The following is a 21,704-nucleotide window of genomic DNA, read 5'->3' as shown; positions in this document are numbered from 1 at the left end:
TTATTGTTTTTTATTCTATTATAGTTGTCCCAATTTTTTGCCCTCCACCCTCCAACAACCAGCCCTTGAAATAAACTGTTTGTAACTAAGTATGGTTATAGATGTTAACTAGAATTATTGAAATGATCATTTTGTAATATATGCAAATATAAAATCATTATGCTGAAGCTAATATAATGTTTTATGTCAATTATTATAAACAAGGTGTGTGTTTATACATGTTCATGTACAGGTATATATGAGGTCTGTCCACAAAAGTCCAACCATTGTTAATATAATGAGAACAGTTTGTATGAGATTGATGTCACCTGGAAACCAAGGAGATGGACTGGATGCACATGCAGTGTACTAGTCAGTAGGGGCGGTAGATGTATTTGAGTGAGCATGTGTACTGTGTGGTGTCCCAGTCACAATGACTGAGGGAGTAGAACAATGCATCTGCATTAAATTTTGCATTAAGCTTGAACATTCCTCTGCAGAAACTATTCAGATGATTCAGAAAGCCACAGGTATGGGAAGCTGGTGACTGACAGCTTCAACACAACAATGCGCCCACTGATGCATCGCATCTCACGCAGAGGTTTTTTTTGCAAAACATCAAATCACCCAGGTGACTCAGCCTCACTACGGCCCAGATTTGGCACCCTGTGACTTCTGGCTTCTCCCAAAACTAAAATCACCTTTGAAAGGGAAGAGATTTCAGACTGTCAATGAGATTCGGGAAAATATGACAGGGCAGCTGATGGCAACTGGGAGAACTGTGTGAGGTCCCAAGGTGCCTACTTTGAAGGGGACTGAGATGTCATTGTCCTATATACAATGTTTCTTGTATCTTGTATCTTCTTCAATAAATGTCTCTATTTTTCATATTATGTGGCTGGATACTTTCTGGACAGGCCTTGTACATATTCACCTATTTTTATAAATTCTGCTAATAGATTTTGCCTTAAAAAAATGTCCACAGACTATAGTATGTTAGATAAATGACAATGAAACTTTATGTGAAATAGGATATAAACAACTGTGTATATACACATATTAAAAAATTTACTTACCAATGAATCATCATAATTAGTAAGATAAAACATCCGAGACTTCACATTCCAATATGCAAAAAGGTTATCCAATCGGATTAACTGAAAATAAATAGTTCATTATATGTCTCATTTTCTTTGAAGGATCTTTAACACATGTTATTTTCAGAAGCCCCAAATAATTCATTCATATAATAGAGTTAGGCAAGTAAACACAACTCACATAAATTCATGCAATGTTATATATCACTATTAGTTTTCTAAAGTCTCTTTTGTTAATTCCATGGGTTGACAAAATAGAATATTTAGTACCTTACGAAATAGTTTTTCAGTTTCATCCTGTAAACAAGGAATCCAGTTTTGATCAGTTGTCTGAAAGGGAAAAATGATAATAAAACTGTCATTTCCATGTGATATGTGGCAGTGAGAGATCATTATCTATCATGTCCTAGACCAAGTTTCCATGAAGATGTCCTTGAAAGCATAACACTCAAAGAATATTAACTGACTACAAGAAGGTCTCTGCTTTCAAGGAGCTCCTTGTTGGTTGAAAAAGCAAGAAGCAATTACAACAAGGGTATGCTATATAGAGGTTACATATACAGTACTGGGAGAACACGGTAGCAGCCTCAAACTCTGGCGTGTGATGAAGAAAGAGATGTCTAACCTAATATAGGACATGAATAAAATTATTGATTCTAAGATTAGAAGGGAATGATTCATTCTAGGATGATACACAAATATACGACACATTCAGAGAACTAAAGAGGCCCAGTATTGCCAGAAAACATAATGTAAAACAAGAGTTGAAACCAGATATGTTACCTGGGATTGGATTATAAAAGGATTATAAATGACCTGAAGAAAAAACTATGGACTTTATTCTAAAAGCAATAAAAAGTACTGAGGAGAATAAAGTGCTATATGTGCTATATAAAAAGATTGTTTCATTTTTTTGCAGAGACCTGAATGAATTAGAACAGTGGTTCTCAAACTTTATTATGCAACAGGATCATATAGAGCAGTGGTTCTCAAACTGTGGGTCACGACCCCTTTGGAGGTCAAATGACCCTTTCACAGGAGTCGCCTAAGACCATCGGAAAACACATATATAATTACACATTGTTTTTGTGATTAATCATTATGCTTTAATTATGTTCAATTTTCTAACAATGAAAATACACCCTGCATATCAGATATTTACATTACGATTCATAACAGTAGCAAAATTACAGTTATGAAGTAGCAACAAAAATAATTGTATGGTTGGGGGTCACCACAACACGAGGAACTGTATTAAAGGGTCGCGGCTTAGGAAGGTTGAGAATCACTGATATAGAGGGTTTTTAAAAGATGGATTGTTGGACTTCCCGCCGAGATGGAGGCCTAGACAGACACTCTGCATCTCTCTCCACAACTAAGAAGGAATACAACTACCTCAGAACTAGAGACAACCAGAAGTTCCAGAAAACCGAGCTGCATGGAAGTCCAACAAACAAAGATATAAAGAAGAAATACTCATCCAGACAGGTAGGTCAGGCAGAGCCGGGGTGGAAAGGAAGAGATGTGGTGGCAGTAACAACAGTGGCAACAACAAGCCAGCGAAAAGCAGAGTCACACATTTTGAAAAGTAGGGAGGGACACCTGGGAAGCGCTCCCAGTACCAGACCAGACCACACAGCTCAAGGTTCCAGCACAAGGGAAAATAAAGCCTCATTGCTTGATTGTGCAAACCAGTGGGGGTGGGGGAGAAGGCAGAAACTGCCAGTCTCTCAGTAGAGTCCACTTGTTTAAAAGGTCCCCATGGTCCTAGAGTATCTGCAGACCCACCCACTCTGGGAATGGTGGCCAGGGCAGCAGCGAGAGGGGTGCCAGTCCCATAGGGAGGTGAAAGAAGTGCCTGGAAAAGCGGCAAGTGCTGAGCAAGCTGTTCCCTCTCAAACTCCTCCCCCACATACAGTGCCACAACATGGTGAAACAGGTCACCCTGTACTGATGAATACCTAATGCTCCGCCCCTTACAACGTAACAAGTGCAACAGCTCTACCTAAGACACAGAGGCAAACAAACATAGGAGCCTGTCAAGTTAAGGAAACAAGGAAGTATAGCCCAAAATGGGGGAATGGATCAAGGTTCCAGTGGGAGGACTAAGCGACAAGGAGATAGCCAACCTAACAGGCATAGAGTTCAAAACACTAGTGATAAAGATGCCCACAGGCTTAACAGACATGTTTAAGTATAGCAAATGCATAAGGCAGTGGTTCTCAACCTTCCTAATGCCACAACCCTTTAATACAGTTCTTCGTGTTGTGGTGACCCCCAACCATACAATTATTTTTGTTGCTACTTCATAACTGTAATTAGGCTACTGTTATGAATCGTAATGTAAATATCTGATATGCAGGATGTATTTTCATTGTTACAAATTGAACATAATTAAAGTATAGTGATTAATCACAAAAACAATATGTAATTATATATGTGTTTTCCGATGGTCTTAGGCGACCCCTGTCAAAGGGTCATTCGACCCCAAAGGGGTTGCGACCCACAGGTTGAGAACTGCTGGCATAAGGGAAGAAGTGAAGGCTATGCTAAATAAAACAAAGGAAAATCCACACAAAACCAATGGTGAAGGGAAGGAAAATGGGGTTCAAATCAATGATTTGGAACATAAGGAAGAAAAAGAGTCAACCAGGACAGAATGAGGAAACAAGAACTGAAAAAAATGAGAAGAGGCTTAGGAACTTCTGGGACAACTTTAAACGTGCCAACATCCGAATCATAGGGGTGCCAGAAGGAGAAGAGGAAGATCAAGAAATCGAAAGCTTATGTGAAAAAATAATAAATGAAAACTTACCAAATTTGGCAAAGGAAATAGACATACAAGTCCAGGAATCACAGAGAGTCCCAAACAAGCTAGACCCAAAGAGGACCATACCAAGACACATCACCGTTAAAATGCCAAAGGTTCAAGATAAAGAGAGAATCTTAAAAACAGCAAGAGAAAAGCAGAGAGATTCCTACAAAGGGGTGCCTATAAGACTTTCAGCTGATTTCTCAAAAGAAACTTTGCAGGCAAGAAGGGACTGGCAAGAAGTATTCAAGGTGATGAAAAGCAAGGACCTACAACCAGGGTTACTCTATCCAGCAAAGCTATCACTCAGAATGGAAGGGCTGATAAAGTGCTTCCCAGACGAGGTAAATCTAGAGGAGTTCATTGTCACTAAGCCATTATTATATGAAATGTCAAAGGGACTTAAGAAAAAGAGGATCAAAATTATGAACATTAAAATGACAACAATCTCACAACTATCAACAACTGAATCTAAAATATGAAAACAAAATCCAACTAAGCAAACCAGAACAGGAACAGAATCATAGGTATGGGGATCATTTGGAGGGTTATCAGCTGGGAGGGGGAAGAGGGAGAAATGGGGAAATCGTGCAGGGATTAAAAAACATAATTGGTTGGTACAAAAGAGACAGGGGGAAGTTAAGAATAATATAGGAAAGGGTGAAGCCAAAGAACTTATATGCACGACCCATGGACATGAACTAAGCGGGGTGGGATTGCTAGAAGGAAGTGATATACTGGGTGGAGGGGAGCAAAGGAGACAACTGTAACAACATAATCAATAAAATAATACTTTAAATAAAAACATGGATTGTTGGGACCCATACCTGAGTTTCTAATTGAAAAAAATCTGGGTTGGGGAAAAGTTTCCAAGGACCTCCAAAGGTGATAGTCAAAACCACTGCTGTCACAGTCACCAATGACCTTCACAATGCCAAATTCAACAGCTAATTCTCCATCCTTAACTTTTCAACATAACAACAGCATTTGCCATTTTATCCCACCCAACTTTACTGAGCAACTTTTCATTAGGATTTTCCTTTTTCTTTTCTTTTGCTTGTAGTGGACTCATGTTTTAAAAAGGAATCATACATGGCCTGGCCAGATGGCTCAGTTGGTTGGAGCATCATCCTGTACACTAAAAGGTTGTGGGTTTGGTCCCTGTTTGGGTGCAGATAGAGGCAACCAATAGATGTTTCTTTCTCCCATCAATTTCTCTCTCCCCTGTCCTCTTCCTCTCTAAAATCAATAAACATATCCTCAGGTGAGGGTTTAAAAATAATAAAGAAATAAAAAGAAATCATACACAAAAACCCAATGGATATAACAAATAAAAGCATGTAATGAATACTATATGGTAGTTAACTGAATGAACTGAAATACATGTGGCAACACAGATGTTAAAAAACATTGTGAAGAGAAAAAGGGAACTTACAGAAGAATCACATAAAATATTTATGTAAAGTTTTAAAAACCTACCAAATACCATATGCAATTTTAATGGCTATAGTCTTTGAACGTATTTAAAATTTAAACCAAATGACAAATTTAACAAAGGTTCATTCTGGTTTCAAGCACTGTTTCATAATCTCCTGTGTGCTCCTATTACTTGTAAAATTTCTCAATTTGAAAAATTATAAAATTATTATTATTAATATTGGCGGCAAGGACATGGTGATTTATTTCTTTACACTTCTCATGACTTATCAAAGTTTATAAAATAAACGCGTTACTTTTATTTTGTACGTACTCAGAAATGGATTCTTTTAAGTAAAAAAGTATCAAATATCATAATTAGCAAATAGTAATAGGTCCTCATATTTTAACTAGAGTTTGATTATCAACCTTTATTTTAAATGTGAAATTACCTATCCCCATTTCTAATCTAATTTATGCACTATCTGTATCAATTCTACATATACACCTATTTCTGCTGCTGGCATAAATGAACAGTAATTAGTAGTCTGACTAACCATATTATACAATTAAACATGGTTACATTTATTTTTAAACAAAGTACCTGCATGCTGAGATTTTGAAGGGAAATACCAAATGACAATGGATTTTCTCGATTTGTGACCTAAAGAGGAAACACAGTAAATTTTACTCAGGTTTTTAGTAGTGGGACAAAATTCACATTATAAAAAAGTTCACTCTCTGGGAAGTATGCAGTTTCAAACATTCAAAAACACTTTTAATACTTCCAAGAACTTTTATTCCTATATTTTTTCCTACTACAGTACTAATCAAAATATTAGGTATCAATGCATTAGTGCTATACAATAATATACCTGCATAATGTATATCAGTTTACAAAAATAAAGCTTATAAAAAAAATGACTGACCCTCACAATAGTACTATGAGAAGCTAATTATTATGTGCTTTAGAGAGAATACATGATCTATTTGAGATCAATTAGTTAAATCTTGTTCTACTGATTCCTAGACCAGTGCTCACCCCAGGAGATAAATATTGTATAAAGTATGTAAAAAACACATAATAGCTAAATTCATAACTTCCACCTATCAAAGGTGATAAGAAAGGCATTTTTCTTCAGTATCTGATGTTAGAACATTTTACAAAAGCATAATCAAGGCAGTAAGTACTGCAAATTAGAACTCTAGTTATACAAAAGAAAGATCATGTCATCTTTAGCCATATACCTCCACTTCCCAATATCTAATAGGCTGGCTTCTACAGAGGAGGTTTCAATAAACAGTGGAATACATGTAAATATAAAAACAGGTATCATCTATTAAAATACTTACATCATCTTCATAACGAATATGGATGTTGGAAATTTTCACTTGAAGATTTTTTATGATCTGAGTAATTAATTTTTCTGTAAAAGTGTCCTGTCTCTCCACCAGCTGTTTTTCTAGAATTGCAAATATTTCTTTTTTAACTTAAATGAAAAATGTACTCAATAAATGTCCACATGTTGAGGTAACATTAATGTTATCTTGTTAAAAAACAAATCTATATTTTTAGATTTCCTTTCTAAAAGTCTTTGGCACCAAAGATTTTATAGGCAACTAAAAACACAGTTTTCCAAAACTAGTTTCTTGTTCAGTCAAAATAAAGCCTTTGTAGAATTTATTGGTATTAAATTATATAACTTCCCTCTGTTATCTATACCTGAATAAATAAAGATATGAAAAACAATGAAGATTATTAGGTAAGAATTAAAATAGTTCTAAATGAGAAAAGCCAAGAAAGCAGCAAAGGCAGACTCTCCGTTAAAATTAGAGGTAATGTCATAAGTTGTTTGACATTAGATGTACAAAATAGTTGAATATGACCCTCCTCCTGATGAATACAAAATAGGTTTTTCCCCCCTCTCCTTCCCAGAAAGAATGAACTTCATCATCTTTTATTTTTTCTAAAAATTATATTTACTATCTCAAGTTTCAATACTTTTCAGGGAAACAAAGAATAAAAAGTTGAGGTTCGTAATCTTTTTAATATACCTTTGATAACCACTAGTTACAACTCCTTTCCCCCCACCCTATAAATGCCAGTGAAAGCTATCTCCTTTCCTCGTTCTAGTCCTGTTTCATCTGCATATACATATTATCTATCTTTTCCTCTAAGGATCTACGGCTCCTTAATTCAGCTGACCCAGGAGGCCTTAAAGGAATATTGATGAAGATGTCATATGTACATCAAATGCAGTGTGCGTGAATGAGAAGTACATATATTTGAATATAAAAGAACTTTAGAATTAGTAAATACACATAAGCTCTTTGAAGACAGAAGTTTTTAATCTTTAAATCATACCACTGCCTAATAAAGCCCTTTACTCTATAAATCTGTTCGTTCAATTACATGCTAAATCTTTCTCTCACTATCCATTGGTTTGCTCCTGATCTCCTTATTCAGCTCAGATTCCATCATTTATTTCACCAACACTTTAAAGTCTTGGTCTCTTTTTCTCACTTTCCTCTTCCAATACAGCTCCAACCCTGAATAAAACCAACTATCTACTTTTTATATAAACATGTCTATGTCTTGCCAGGTGAGTACTACAGGAGAAAAATCACAACAGGACAGACTGGAATTACTGTAAATTAGCCATCATCAACTTCCACCAACCAGCAACCCTGCTACATTCCTCTAGTTAACTTGTTCACACTCTCCAGAACAACTATTTCAAAATTATTTTTGATTCTGCTCCAAGTTTCAACAACTCTCCCACTGCTCTCTTTGCTCTTAGCATGACACTGCTTCCAACTTTGGAAGAAATACAAGCTCCTTCTCTGAAATCATGACTCAATCAAAATATCTATTTCTAAGGTGACCAATGATCTCGCTATCTTAAATAAAATGATTTCCTAATGTTCAATTTACCTAGTATCTCAGTAGGATCTGATATATTCTTTACTTCCTAAAACACACTTTTCCCCATGGAATCATAATCTGTATAGAATGGAAGAAAATTTGCAAATCAAATACTCTAGTAAGGAATTAGCATCCAGAATATATAGAGAACTCTGACCTCCCCTGCCCTGCAAAACAAAAAAAATTAAAAGATGGGGAAAAGACTTGAATAAACATTTCTCCAAACATAGCAATGGCCAGTCAGCACATAAAAGAATGTTCAAATATTAATCTTAGGGAAACACAAACTATATGAGATACCACTTCATCCCCATTAAAATGCTACTATTTAAAATAATAATAATAAATGCTTGCAAGGATGTGAAAGGCTTGGAAACCCTGTGGACTGTTAGTAGGAATATAAAATGGTATCAGTCCCTGTAGAAAACAGTATGGTGACCCCACAAAACATTTAAAAGATATAATTACCATATGATCTAGCACATCTACTTCTGTATATACACAAAAAAATTGAAAGCAGTGTCTCAAAGGGATATTTGTACACCCACGTTCAAATGAGCATTACTCACAACAGCTAAAGCAAAGAAGCAACCCAAGTGTTCACTGATGAAGAGATAAGCAAAATGTGGTCCATACATAAAACTGAATATTATTCAGCCTTAAGAAGGAAATTCTGACATTTGCTACAACATGAATGTACCTTGAAAACAGGATGCTAAGTAAAATAAGCCAGTCAGAAAAAACCAAATACTGTATGATTCCACTTAGATGAAGTACTTAGACTAGTCAAAATCATAAAGACATTAAGTAGAATTGTGGATGCCAGGGGCTGAGAGTGCAAGGTGAGGGGACAAATAGGTGAGTTATTGTTTAAGGGGTATAAAGTTTCAATTTTACAGAATGAAAAGAGATATGAAAATGGATGGTGGTCATGGCTGCACTTTATAAATGTATTTAATACCACTGAACTGTACATGTAAAAATGATTAAGATGATAAATTGTTTTATGTGTATGCCACAGTAAAAAGTATTATTTTAAAAAGAGGGTTGAGGGTATGTATGAATGACTACACATGATATAAAAGAGCCGTGACAGATAATTATAAGAAATGTTGCCCAGAATTACATTAAATCTCCTTAAATATTTTTAACTATTAAATATTGGGCTTTATTTTTATTTAAAAAAATTAATGTATGGAAACAATAGTGAAATCAGTATATGAGGTCTTTCCGGAAAAAGTCCAGCCATTGTTAACATAATGAGAACAGTTTGTGCAACATCAATGTAACCTGGCAGTCAAGGAAAGTGGACTGGAATGCACACGCGGGAACAACGATGACTTTACTGTACTAGTCACTGGAGATGGAAGACATCATTGAGTGAGCATGTGTACTGTGTGGCCAATGCATTCAAAATGACTAGGCAATTAGAGCAATGAATCTGCATTAAATTTTGCATTAAGCTTGAACATTCCTCCATGGAAACTATTTGGGTGATTCAGAAGGCCGCAACTACGGGCAAATGGTGATTAGCAGCTTCATCACAATAACATGCCCACTCATGCATCACGTCTCATACAGAGGTTTTTGGCAAAACATCAAATCACCCAGGGGACTCAGCCCTGCAACAGCCCAGATTTCGCGTCCTGTGATTTCTGGCCTTTCCCAAAACTAAAATCACCTTTGCAAGGGAAGAGATTTCAGATTGTCAATGAGATTCAGGAAATTACAACAGGAAAACTGTGTGAGGTCCCAAGGTGCCTACTATAAAGGGGATTGAGATGTCACTGTCCTATGTACAATGTTTCTTGTATCTTGTATCTCCTTCAGTAAATGTCTCTATATTTCATACTACCTGATGGATACCTTCTGGACAGACCTCATTTATCTACTTTTCTTTTAAAGATGCTTAATTTTTAAATGAAGGACAGAGAAGATAAACACATGACCAAGTTAGAAACATGATTTATGTTAGAAGTACGAAAGGCTACAGTATATTTACAGGCTAAGAAGAAAGATTCACTAGAGGGAGAAGTTAAGAGTCTCAGAACAGAAGGTAGCTGCTGACACTGCATGAAGCACAAGTGGGAGTGGATTAAATTTCTGCAGGAAATCTCTTCCACCAACAAAAGAAGGGGTTAAAGTGATGGACCATTTGGTCTAGGTTGGACAGGAAAGGATGTGAAGCCAGAAGGTAAATAAACAGATCTGGGGAAATATAAGTATATCAAGGGACAAAGTAGATCCAAAAGGTGGACTGATATAATGAGAATAACAAAGAAAAGGCCAGATAAGCAAAGAAGAAAGACCCATGGACCCAGACAGCAGGAGGGCAACTGCCAGAGGGAAGTGGGGTGAGGGAGGTAAAAAAAGGGTAAAGGGGACATAAATGGTGATGGACTTGGGGTGTTAAACACACAATAGACATGATATGGTAGAAATATACATCTAAAACCTATAAAATTCAATTTTTAAAAATGGCTAGAAAGAAAACAAAATTGATTAAATTAATTATTATAGTTAATATACCTATAGCCTTATAGGCTAGGTATATTATTTGCCCTAAGGTAAATGTCTAGAAGGTAAGATTTCTATAAACATGATAGAACACACTACACTAAAATGCCCCATGTAATAAAATTCTCTCATATTTGTTATCTTGGTGCTTCCAGAGAAAAATAACATTCAAATATAAACAATATTTAGGTCTTTTCCCCATTTCTTATTAACATTCTTATTTGCTCTCTTTACCTTGATCAGCTACTTTTTGTTTTGCTTCTTCTATTCTTTTTAGTTCCTGTTGCTTTGCTTCCAAGAGTTGCTTTTCTTCTTTTAAAGGATCATATTTTATTACTACAGGAAAGATAAAAAGGAAGACTCTTAATTACCTTAAATTTAAATAGACTCATTCCAAAAAAGACTAGTTCCAAGTCTGCAAAAATTTAATATAAAAACCAATTCAATTCCATTACCTATTACCAAATTTCAATATTTATTTTAAAAAATTCCCCCAAAGTAACCTTGACCGTGCAGCTGAGTTGGCTGAGTGTTGTTCTGCAAAGCAAAATGTCGCTGGTTCGATTCCCAGTCAGGGAGATGCGAGAGGCAACCTATCCATGTTTCTCTCTTACGTTGATGTTTCTTTCCCTTTCTCCCTCCCTTCCCCTCTCTCTAAAAATAAATAAATAAATCTTTTAAAAAAATTCCCGAAAGTATTTTGAACAAATATAATAATAAAATATAAAGACTTTGCATTCACACACAAGAGTAATTTAAATTATAATGTTTAAAATTTGACTTACTGGAAGTAGGCACTATGAGTAAATAAATGTTTTCCAGTACAGCTACCACTGGTTGAGTATAAAGCTTTTTCCATGGAATTGTAAGATTTAGATTACCTACATTAAAAAAAAAACACAAAACATATTCATTTAACCAACACTTACTGCTGGCCTATTTTCTGTTAGACATTAGTGGAGATAAAGTGGCCTCTGACATTACAAGCTCAGTCACTTTATACAAAGCCATTTTACAACCCAAAACAACAGCATTTGGTGGGAAAATGTGAAATTATTTGTATTAGTATTGTTGGAAAACCTATTAAATGATAACCTACATATTTATAAGTTTCTCTTTATGGCAATTTATACCACAAACATACTAATATTCTTCTTCTATTAACCAATAATCCTTGACATTATAATTTAGAATTTCCTCATTCTTACTCTAAATCTCTATAAGTACTTTCATTATACCTTTAAAAAGTAGATTATATACTTTTTGTGTTTTTTTCCCCCAAATATATAAGGGGACCCCCCAAAAAACTGTATTTATTTTTACATGTTTATACTTCAGTCACCTTCAAATTACTCTCTATTTGATGTAATACACCTAATGAGATGTTTTTTCCACTACTCAGTTTTTGAACTTGTCAATTTTGATGCCTTTTAGTGCTTCTGCCATTTTTTGTTTCACCTCTTCCACATCTGCAAAATGTTTCTCTTTGAGGACTTTTTTCAACCGGGCAGACAAAAGAAGTGGCTTGGGGTGAGATTGGGTGAACAGGGGAGGTGGGGCATGGGGGTCATGCTGTTTTGGGCCAAAAGCTGCTGAATACTCTGCTTCGTGTGGGCAGGTGTGCTCATAAATCACCCATCATGAAATGGGCAGACACTTGAGAGTCTTCAAAAACAATTCACTGAAGCCAAACGCTGGCTCTCACAACACTAGCTGGTACACTGATACAGATGAATCCCTAGAACACTCACTTACCGGGGGAAGTCTGTACTACAAGGGGTCCACCCTTCATAAGATAATTCTGGTTTGGGGGGCTCCCCCTTCCTATAGTCATGTGCAACTTAGCAACAGGGATGCATTCTGAGAAATTCATCATGAGGTGATTTTGTCATTGTGCAAACATCATAAGGTGTACTTACACAAACCTAGGTCTAGCCTAGAATGTATGTAGGCTACATAGTACCACCTATTGGTCCTGGGCTACAAACCTATACAGAATATTACTGTACAAAACAACACACAAAATTAAATCAGGCACAAGAGAAAATGATGCAATCAGGAGAGTAAGCACAAGATGTATGAGGTTGTTGCCAGCGTAACATGACATAGTGACTCACAACCAACTTTATTAAGTAGAAAAAATACTCTAAAATAGAAATAAAAAGCAAAAAGTAAATACATAAAACAATAACAGTCAATTTATCATCTTTATCAAGTATTACATACTGTACATAAGTATATGTGCTATACTTTTAAACTGGCGGTGCAGTGGGTTTATTTTTACACCAGCACCACTACAACCACATGAATGCATTGAATTGCAATTGCTATGATATCACTAAGCAGTAGGAACTTTTCAGCTCCATTATAATCTCATGGGACCATATAGTATATGCATCTGCTGTTGATCAAAATGTCATGCAGTATATGAATGGATGTACAGTAATACACATGTGTATGATTATCACTATAAAAGTACACACAAATATCTCTAGTAATAATGAGGATTATGGGAAATAGTTGAAAATTATTCAAATATTTTACAATCCAATAGCAAGAAAAAACCTTCTTGAATGAAAAAAATATTACATAAGGGGTTGTCTATACTATTGATTTTAGTTTTGTGTATTTAGAAAATTCTTATAATAGTTTTAAATATTTTTACATTCTTTAGAAAGTATGAATCTCTAGATTTAAAAACAGTTTCATAATTGGGAAAGGGAAAGATTATTAAATACATTATTATCACATTGACTGGTTAGTAATTTGGCAAGGGAAAAAAATCTACTTAGATTTCTTTCTATAACCCATGTTTTAAAAAAAAACAAATTAAGAAAAAGATTTCTTCACACAACGTCAATCTAGAGAAGAAGAAGCTATCAGATTTCTAAAAGAGGAATAATCTTCTAAGTTTTGAAATCCGAGAAGACAGTGACCATTTCAAATTTCTGTACAGTACAAAATGTAACCAAAATGAAATGAGTTGTGACAAATTTGACAGTTTATTAATAATTGTATCAAGCAGACTGGTTATACACATACACACATGTATATTAATAACCCAAAAATGAACTTAAGGACAAAGAATAGTGACAAAATAGCATTAAGTAATCAAAGAAAAACATAAAATTAATAATGTAGCATTTTCACCACTAAATCTTTTTTAACCAATTTTTTTCACTCATTATAAGATGTAGACTTCTTATAGAAAATTTGGAAACACCATTAAAATATAAATGAAGATAATTTCAAAAATCTCCCTCACAAAGACAACTACTTTTAAAATACATATGTATAAATATTTATATTCAATAAATGTGGGATTCTGCATACTTAATGAGGAAAGCTTTGAAAGGTCAGTAAGAGTAACAATATACAATATATAATAATAGCAAGAAAACAATATGTTCCTATACAACTGGTTATATTACTGTACTGTAACTCATTTGGAAACATGTATTTCTTTCATTGAACAAATTATGTTTCAATTATATGCTAGGTATTGTGCTAAGTGCTTTGGATACAATAAAAATTAAATCCACTTCTCAGGAAACATTGTCTAGCAGAAGGAAAAATGATATTAAAGAATGACAGGTGTGCAAACAACACCTTAAATGAGTATCAAAATTATCTTGTACATTAGGTACTTAATGCAGTGTACTTTCCACTATCTTATATTAACACTAAAAATTACCTGATTATCATTGTTAAACATGGTCAGGCAAGAAAAAAGAGGAAGGAAGGAAGGAAGGAAGGAAGGAAGGAAGGAAGGAAGGAAGGAAGAAAGGAAGGAAGGAAGGCTCCAAATAAAATCAGATCTGTCTACTCTCCTTGTACATTCTTTTACCTTTCTTGAATTAATGTTAAATTTATGAACACTGAAATATAATGATTATAATTATAAAATTCAATTACTTTTGGAAAAATTTTAAAAGCTACATGAAAATGTTTACTGTAATATTTTTGTACCTTTGAAAATACGGGATTTCACTACAATGTCCAAATATGTATTAATTGGTTTATAACACTACCATTTTAAAAAATGAGGTAAAATCAACATGGATTATGAGAAATATTTATTAAATGTTAACTGAGTAGAATATGGAATTGTACATATACCATGATTACAAGTAATTTAAAAGATACACATAAAAAATCACATACAAATATGCAAATATAAGTATGTCAGGTGGAAAAGTAATAGGTGATATGGTTTCCCCTCTTATTTATACTAAAGTGTTTTTAAATTGGCTGGGGGAGATAATTTGAGCCTCAGCAATGTAAAATGATGAAAACTTTCTTGGGCAAATGGTCTAACAACCACCATAAGTGGCAGAAAATTATGGACTGTTAGATAAGCTTTCAAAATGCCTTGGTCCCCCACTGACACCAATGTTGCAATACATTATATAAATCCTACTACACAAACTACACAATAAAGTATATCTAGATACTTTCAAGTCTCAAATAATGACACTATCATCATGCACAATATTTAAAGCAATCAAGTTCAAACAGTAATTTAAACAATAAAGTTGGAACATTAAGCCAACACAATTTAAAAAGCCATAAATATTTTATTAAACATTTAAAAACATCATATTCAAAATCAGTTTTTGCTCAAGCAATACACTTAAAATGTCAAATATGAACACTGGGAAATAATTCAGAACAAGAACTAGCACAACATTCATGGAAACCTAGAAAACATCCAGAGCAGAAACTCAGTTTCTAATAGGTCTGTAGCCACACTGTCTGGTTGATCTAGACTTTACTACTTACACCACATATACACGGCCAATCAGAATACAGCAATGATAACTAGTTAGAAGCCTAAGAAATTGAGTGGGTTATTCTCTCAATTAATGCTTTGATTCTCAATGAACTCTTAAAACCTAATAATCGTATAATTTCATAAGTATTGAGCTAAGAATATATGGACCATGCAATACTTTTAAGTCATACAATTAAGCTCAACCTAGATGAAAACACATGATTATTTCCAATTAATGCTCAGAAACATTAAAAATATCACAGTACAGAGATACTAAGCATATTATTCTGGTTGCATGTCCAGCAGGGAGAACATTCATATAAACAGAGCTTACCTATATGACCAACTTTAATTTTAAATGGTACATCCAGTTGACTCTACAAAAAATACATAGATATAAAATATTAGTACACACATAGTTCAACAAAACAGATGACTACTTCTTTCCTTCCTAGAATGTAAAGAGGTTACCCTCCCTTTACCTGTAACACATTTATATTCACATAATTGGATTATTGTTCTCAAATCCATAAAATTCAAAAAGACTGCTCTTTCGAAAATAAATAGCGAAAAGGTTCTACAGTAATAATGACCACCTAAGTTAACCATACGAGAATCACTACCACTTTTATCTTGTTTGGGGGAAAAAAGTGGAAAAAATTCCAATGTCAGCAAGTAATTGTAGAGCTTAAAACTCCATTTTGCAAAAATATCATCAAAAAATTCTCTACATTCAGTGGGGGAAAGGGCAAACTTTCCAATAAATGGTACTGGGAAAACTGGATACCCACTTGCAAAAGAATGCAATATACAAAAATTAACTCCAAATGGACCAAAGACCTAAACATAAGAACTAAAACTATAAAATCTTTGAAGAAAACATAAGGTAATAATTGGCAGTGATGTCTTGGATGTCACAGCAAAGGCAAAGGCAACGAAAGGAAAAAGAAGACATAAAATTCAGTTCCATCAAAATTAAAAACTTATGTGAATCAAAGAACACCATGAACAGAGACATAAGGCAACCCACAGAATGGGGGGACATATTTGCAAATCATTTATCTGATTAGGGTAAATATCCAGAATACATGAAGAACTATATAACTTGGCCAAAAAAAAAAAAATTAAAATATTGATAAGTCACTTCACCGAAGCACATATACAAATGGCTATAAACACATGAAAATATGCTCAACCTTACTAGTCATGACAGAAATGCTAAGAAAAACCAAAATGAGATACCACTTTATACCCATTAGGATGGGTATTATCAAAAAACAGAAAATAAATGTTGTCAAGGATGTGAAGAAACTGAAACTCTCATGCATTGCTAGTGGAAATATAAAATGCTTCAGGTGCTATAGAAAACAGTTGGTGGTTCCTGAAAAGGCTAAACATAAATGTATCATATTATCCAGCAATTCAACTCCTAGGTATTTAGTCACATGAATGGAAAGCACGGACTTGAACATATATGTGTATATCAATGTTCATGAAGCATTTTTCATAAGAGCCAAAAGACAGAAACAATCCAAGTGTCCATCAAAAGGAGAATAGATAAACAAAATGTGGCAAATACATATAGTAAAATATTATTTGGCCATAAAAAGGAAAGATGTTCTGATACATACTACAACATGGGTGAACCTTGAAGGAATTACACTAAGTGAAACAAGCCAGACAGAAAATGACAAAATAGCATCATTCTACTTTTATGAGGTACCTGGAATAGGTAAATGAATAGAAACAGAAAATAAGAGTAGAAGTTACCAGAGTCTACAGGGAGAAGGACTGGAAAGTTAATTTTTTTATGGTTACAGGGTTCCCTTTGGCATAATGAAAATGTTTTAGAAAAAGATACTGGCAATGGTTGCACAACACTGTAAATGTAATTAATACCACTCAGTTCTATAGTAAAAACTGGCTGAAATGGTATAAGAAATTGAAGATGATTGGGGACGTAAGTTTAAAAAATACAGAAACTATTATAATACAACATTGTATGTCTATTATACTTCAGTAAGTTTTTAAAATAAAACCACACAGAAATATTATAAGTATTTTTATGTGGAGAAAATTACATTCAGTTTATGATTTTAAGGAGATTAAGAATCAATTTTTGCAAAATTCACATTACAAAACATTTTCAAATAATTTTCTGAAACTTAAATGACTTAAAGGGACAAAGTAAATCAGAAATCTATATAAATGCACTAACATATTTCTTACAGTCAAAACATACCAGGGCATTTTCTTTGATTTCAAGGTTCTTCAGGGCCACAGCTCCTAAAAAGATTATTTAAAAAAATAAAATTGAATATTCAAATATTTTTCATTTGAAGTTAGGTATACTTCATTCCTAAAATGTTGTATTAAGAAAAAATAATTACTAATAAGATATTGGGTTGGCCAAAAAAGTTCATTTAGTTTTTTCCATACGATGGCTCTAGTAATGCTTAGTTGTCCTTCACCTCATTAGAAACAATTTTGTTAGGTAGTATTATGACAGCTGTCATATCAGCGTGCATTCAAAAAAAGCTCTTCAAAATTGATGAACTTCTGTGTAGCCATTTTAATATTGAATATGGAAGACAATAAGCAAGATTTTTGGCATACTATGCTTTATTTCAAGCAAGGTAAAAACACACTGAAATACATAAAAAGATTTCTGCAGTGTATGGAGAAGGTGTTGTGACTGATAGAATGTGTCAAAAGTGTTTCGAGAAGTTTCCTGGTACTGTTGACACTGTGGCCAAATAATTCTTTGCTGTAGGGCTGACTTATGCACTGGAAGATGTTTAGCAGCCACTCTGGCCTCTACCCACTAGAAGCCAATAGCAGGAGATAGCGAACATACTCAAAATATCCAAATCAATAAAGTTGTTGGTAAAAATAAAAAATGTATCTTTTACTTTACGGAAAAAACTAAATGAACTTTTTGCCAGCCGAATACATAACAGAAAACAGAATCCAACTATAATCTTATTAGCTCACCTTCATTCTTCAACTTGTCTAAGATTGTATGTTTGATCAAATATCATTTATTTTAAGTTATGACCTCTGCAGTTGTAGCTCCATGTTTTTACATTTTAATCAGAATTACACAAATAATATGAATATAGCAAGGTAGCATGATATAAAAACAAGATACAAAAATGAATTGTATTTAAATATACTTGCAATAAACATCTGGAAACATCAGCAAGCTATATAAACATAAACTTCCCAAACTGAATTGCAAAGAAAAAAATAAAAGAAAAATAATGAAACAATGTCCATGAACTATAGGACAAATGTAATAGTTGAAACATATGCATAATGGAAATGCCAGAAGGAAAAAAAGAAAAAAATGGAGTAATAATGACTGAGAACTTTCTAAAATTAATGATTAAGACACCAAACCATAGATGCAGGAAGCTTGAAGAATATCAAGTAGAAAAATACAAAAGTAAAAAATAAAATCAACACTTAAGCATATCATAATCAAACTGAAAAAAACCAAAGACTAAGAAAAATTGAATATGATCCATAAGTCCCACTTCTCAGAAAAGAAAATGGGATATTGTAAAGATATCTGCACTCTCATGGTTATTGTAGCATTATTCACAATAACCAAAATGTGCTACCAACCTAAGTGTGTATATCAACAAGGAATGGATAAAGATGTGATACACACACACACATACACACAAATACATGAAATATTCAGCCATGAGAAAAAAGAAAATCCTGACATTTGCTATACCATGGATGGACATTAGAGGGCATTATGTTTAGTAAGACAAGCCAGACATAGAAAGACAAATATTATTTATGTGGGATATAAAAAAGTCAAACTCAGAAAAAGAGAGTAGATGTTTGTTACCAGGAGCTGGGATGTGGGGGATTGGGGAAATGTTAAAGTAAACAAACTTGCAACTAGGAAATGAGTAAGTTCTGGAGATCTAATGCACATCATAGTGATTATAGTCAACAATATTGCATTATATACTTCAAATTGCTAAGAGACTACATCTTAAATGTTCTAACCACAAAAAAAAGAAATTATAATTATGTGGCATGGTAAAGGTGTTAGATAAAGCCACAGTGGTACTCACAATGCAATACAGGGAGAGGCAAAAGTAGGTATGGAACATAATACAATAATAGTAATACGAGAATAAACTATGTTTTGCGTACTCACAATCATAAATCTACTTTTGCCCAATTCTGTAAAGAAATATATCAAATCAGCATGGCGCACCCATTAAACTTACACACTGTTATATGTAAGTTAGATCAACAAAAAAATTAAAAATCTTGAATGAAAACAGAAACACACACACACACACACACCAAGAGAGATACAAGGAATAACTGAACAATTCACCAGAGAAAGTCAAAAGCTGACTCAAAAAGATAAAAGAATGAATCAGCAAACCTGAAAACAAATTATTTAAAAATACAAAGGAACAAAAATTTTAAATGAAGAAAAGTGAACAGAACCTAAGGTACTCAGGGAACACTGCCAAATGTATGCATTATAGAAGTCCAAAAGGAGGGGAAAAAAAGGGTAAAGGAACATATTTGAAGCAATAATGACCAAAACTCCAAAATTTGAGGAAAGACATGGATATATGAATCCAAGAATCTCCACCAAGAAACATGACAAAGAAAGATTAAAGGCAGCAAGAAAAAATTGACATATACACAGATTCCTCAATAAGATTGTCTGTAGATTTCTCCACAGAAATCTTGCAAACCAGAACAGAGATGATATATTTAAAGTGTTGCAAGACAACAAAAAAAGTCCACTGAGAACATTGTACCTAGCAAAATATATCTACTTCAAAAATGAGTAAAAAATTAAGATACAATCAGATAAACAAAAGCTGAAGGAGCTTATTACTAGTAGATCTGCCTTACAAGAAATTTAAAAGGGAGTCCAGAGTTGAAAAAATGCTAGGTAGCAACTTAAAACCATATTAAAAAATATATATATATATAAATATATATGTAGAATATATATATATTCTATAGTAAATGTAAATACATGGACGAGTATTAAAAAGTATTATTGTAACCCTGGCTGCTGTGGCTCAGTGGATTGAGTGTCGGCCTGCGAGCCAAGTGTCGCTGGTTTGATTCCCAATCAGGGCACATGAACAGGTTGCACGTCAGGTCCCCAGTTGGGGGCACGAGTGAGAGGCAACCACACAGTGATGTTTCTCTCCCTCTCTTTCTCCTTTCCCCTCTCTCTAAAAAATAAATAAAAACAAATAAATTTTTTAAAAAAAGTATTATTGTAATTTTACTTTGTAACTCCATTTTTTGTCTTTTTCAGAAATAAAAGAAATAAAGGAATTAAAAATATAAATCTATGTTAATAGGCACATAATATATAAAAATGTCATTTGTTATATCAACAACAAAGTTGGGGAGGCAAGCTCTAAAGGACTAAAAGTTACTGATGTGATTAAAGAATGGTATCAGTTTAAAATATGATATTAGAAAATTAAAATATTATATGTTATCCCTGTGGAACCACAAAGAAAATATCTATAGAAATACACAAGAGAAAATAAGAAAATAAAAATATGTCACTATAAAAAAAAACTTACTAGCCCTGGCTGGTGTGGCTCTGTGGATTGGGTGCTGGCCTGTGAACTGAGGGGTTGCTGGTTCAGTTCCCAGTTGGGGCACATGCCTGGGTTGTGGGATGGGTCCCCAGTTGGGGGCATGGGAGAGGAAACCACACATTGATGTTTCTCTTCCTCTCTTTCTCCCTCCCTTTCCCTCTCTCTGAAAATAAATAATTTTTTTTTTTTTTAATGACTGGATACAAAGAGAGTAAGGGGGGAAAATGACACAAAAAGTAAAATGTCATATAGAAAATAATTAACAAAATGGCAATAGTAAGTCCTTCCCTATCAGTATGTAAATAAACCCCCCCAATCAAAAGACAAAGATGGGCAGCATGGATTTTTTTTTTTAATAAAATAGGATCCTACTCTATGCCATCTACAAGAGACTCCCTGAAGGGACAACATACATACATACATACATACATACATGGAAAGTAAAAGGGTAGAAAAAAGATTTCCATGCAAATATCCAAGAGGTATATGTGTACGTGCATGCCCATGTGTTATGTGCCACTGAGTCAGCTCCAACTCCTGCCAACCCTATGAATGGGTGATGCCC

At 34.0% G+C, this 21,704-nt stretch overlaps 1 protein-coding gene across 2 annotated transcripts in view; it reads right to left on the bottom strand.

Moving 5' to 3' along the window:
- The window catches only part of VPS13A (vacuolar protein sorting 13 homolog A), a 214,879-nt gene that overhangs the window by 177,818 nt on the left and 15,357 nt on the right, over window positions 1–21,704 (bottom strand). For both annotated transcript variants that reach the window (XM_090274190.1, XM_090274189.1), the window contains exons 2-9: window positions 17,764–17,807; window positions 15,856–15,898; window positions 11,533–11,628; window positions 10,982–11,083; window positions 6,658–6,767; window positions 5,909–5,968; window positions 1,347–1,406; window positions 1,056–1,136 (exon numbers count right to left, since the gene is read on the bottom strand). In XM_090274190.1, coding sequence (XP_090130316.1) covers window positions 1,056–1,136; window positions 1,347–1,406; window positions 5,909–5,968; window positions 6,658–6,767; window positions 10,982–11,083; window positions 11,533–11,628; window positions 15,856–15,898; window positions 17,764–17,807 — 596 coding nt within the window. The remainder of the gene's footprint in view (window positions 1–1,055; window positions 1,137–1,346; window positions 1,407–5,908; window positions 5,969–6,657; window positions 6,768–10,981; window positions 11,084–11,532; window positions 11,629–15,855; window positions 15,899–17,763; window positions 17,808–21,704) is intronic.

The sequence above is a fragment of the Furipterus horrens genome, unplaced genomic scaffold (genome assembly GCF_987537825.1).
Source record: "Furipterus horrens unplaced genomic scaffold, mFurHor1.1.pri manual_scaffold_4, whole genome shotgun sequence".
NCBI classification, from domain to species: Eukaryota; Metazoa; Chordata; class Mammalia; order Chiroptera; family Furipteridae; genus Furipterus; species Furipterus horrens.
The sequence above is the reverse complement of the archived record's forward strand: the minus strand, read 5'-3'. Positions and strand labels throughout refer to the sequence as shown.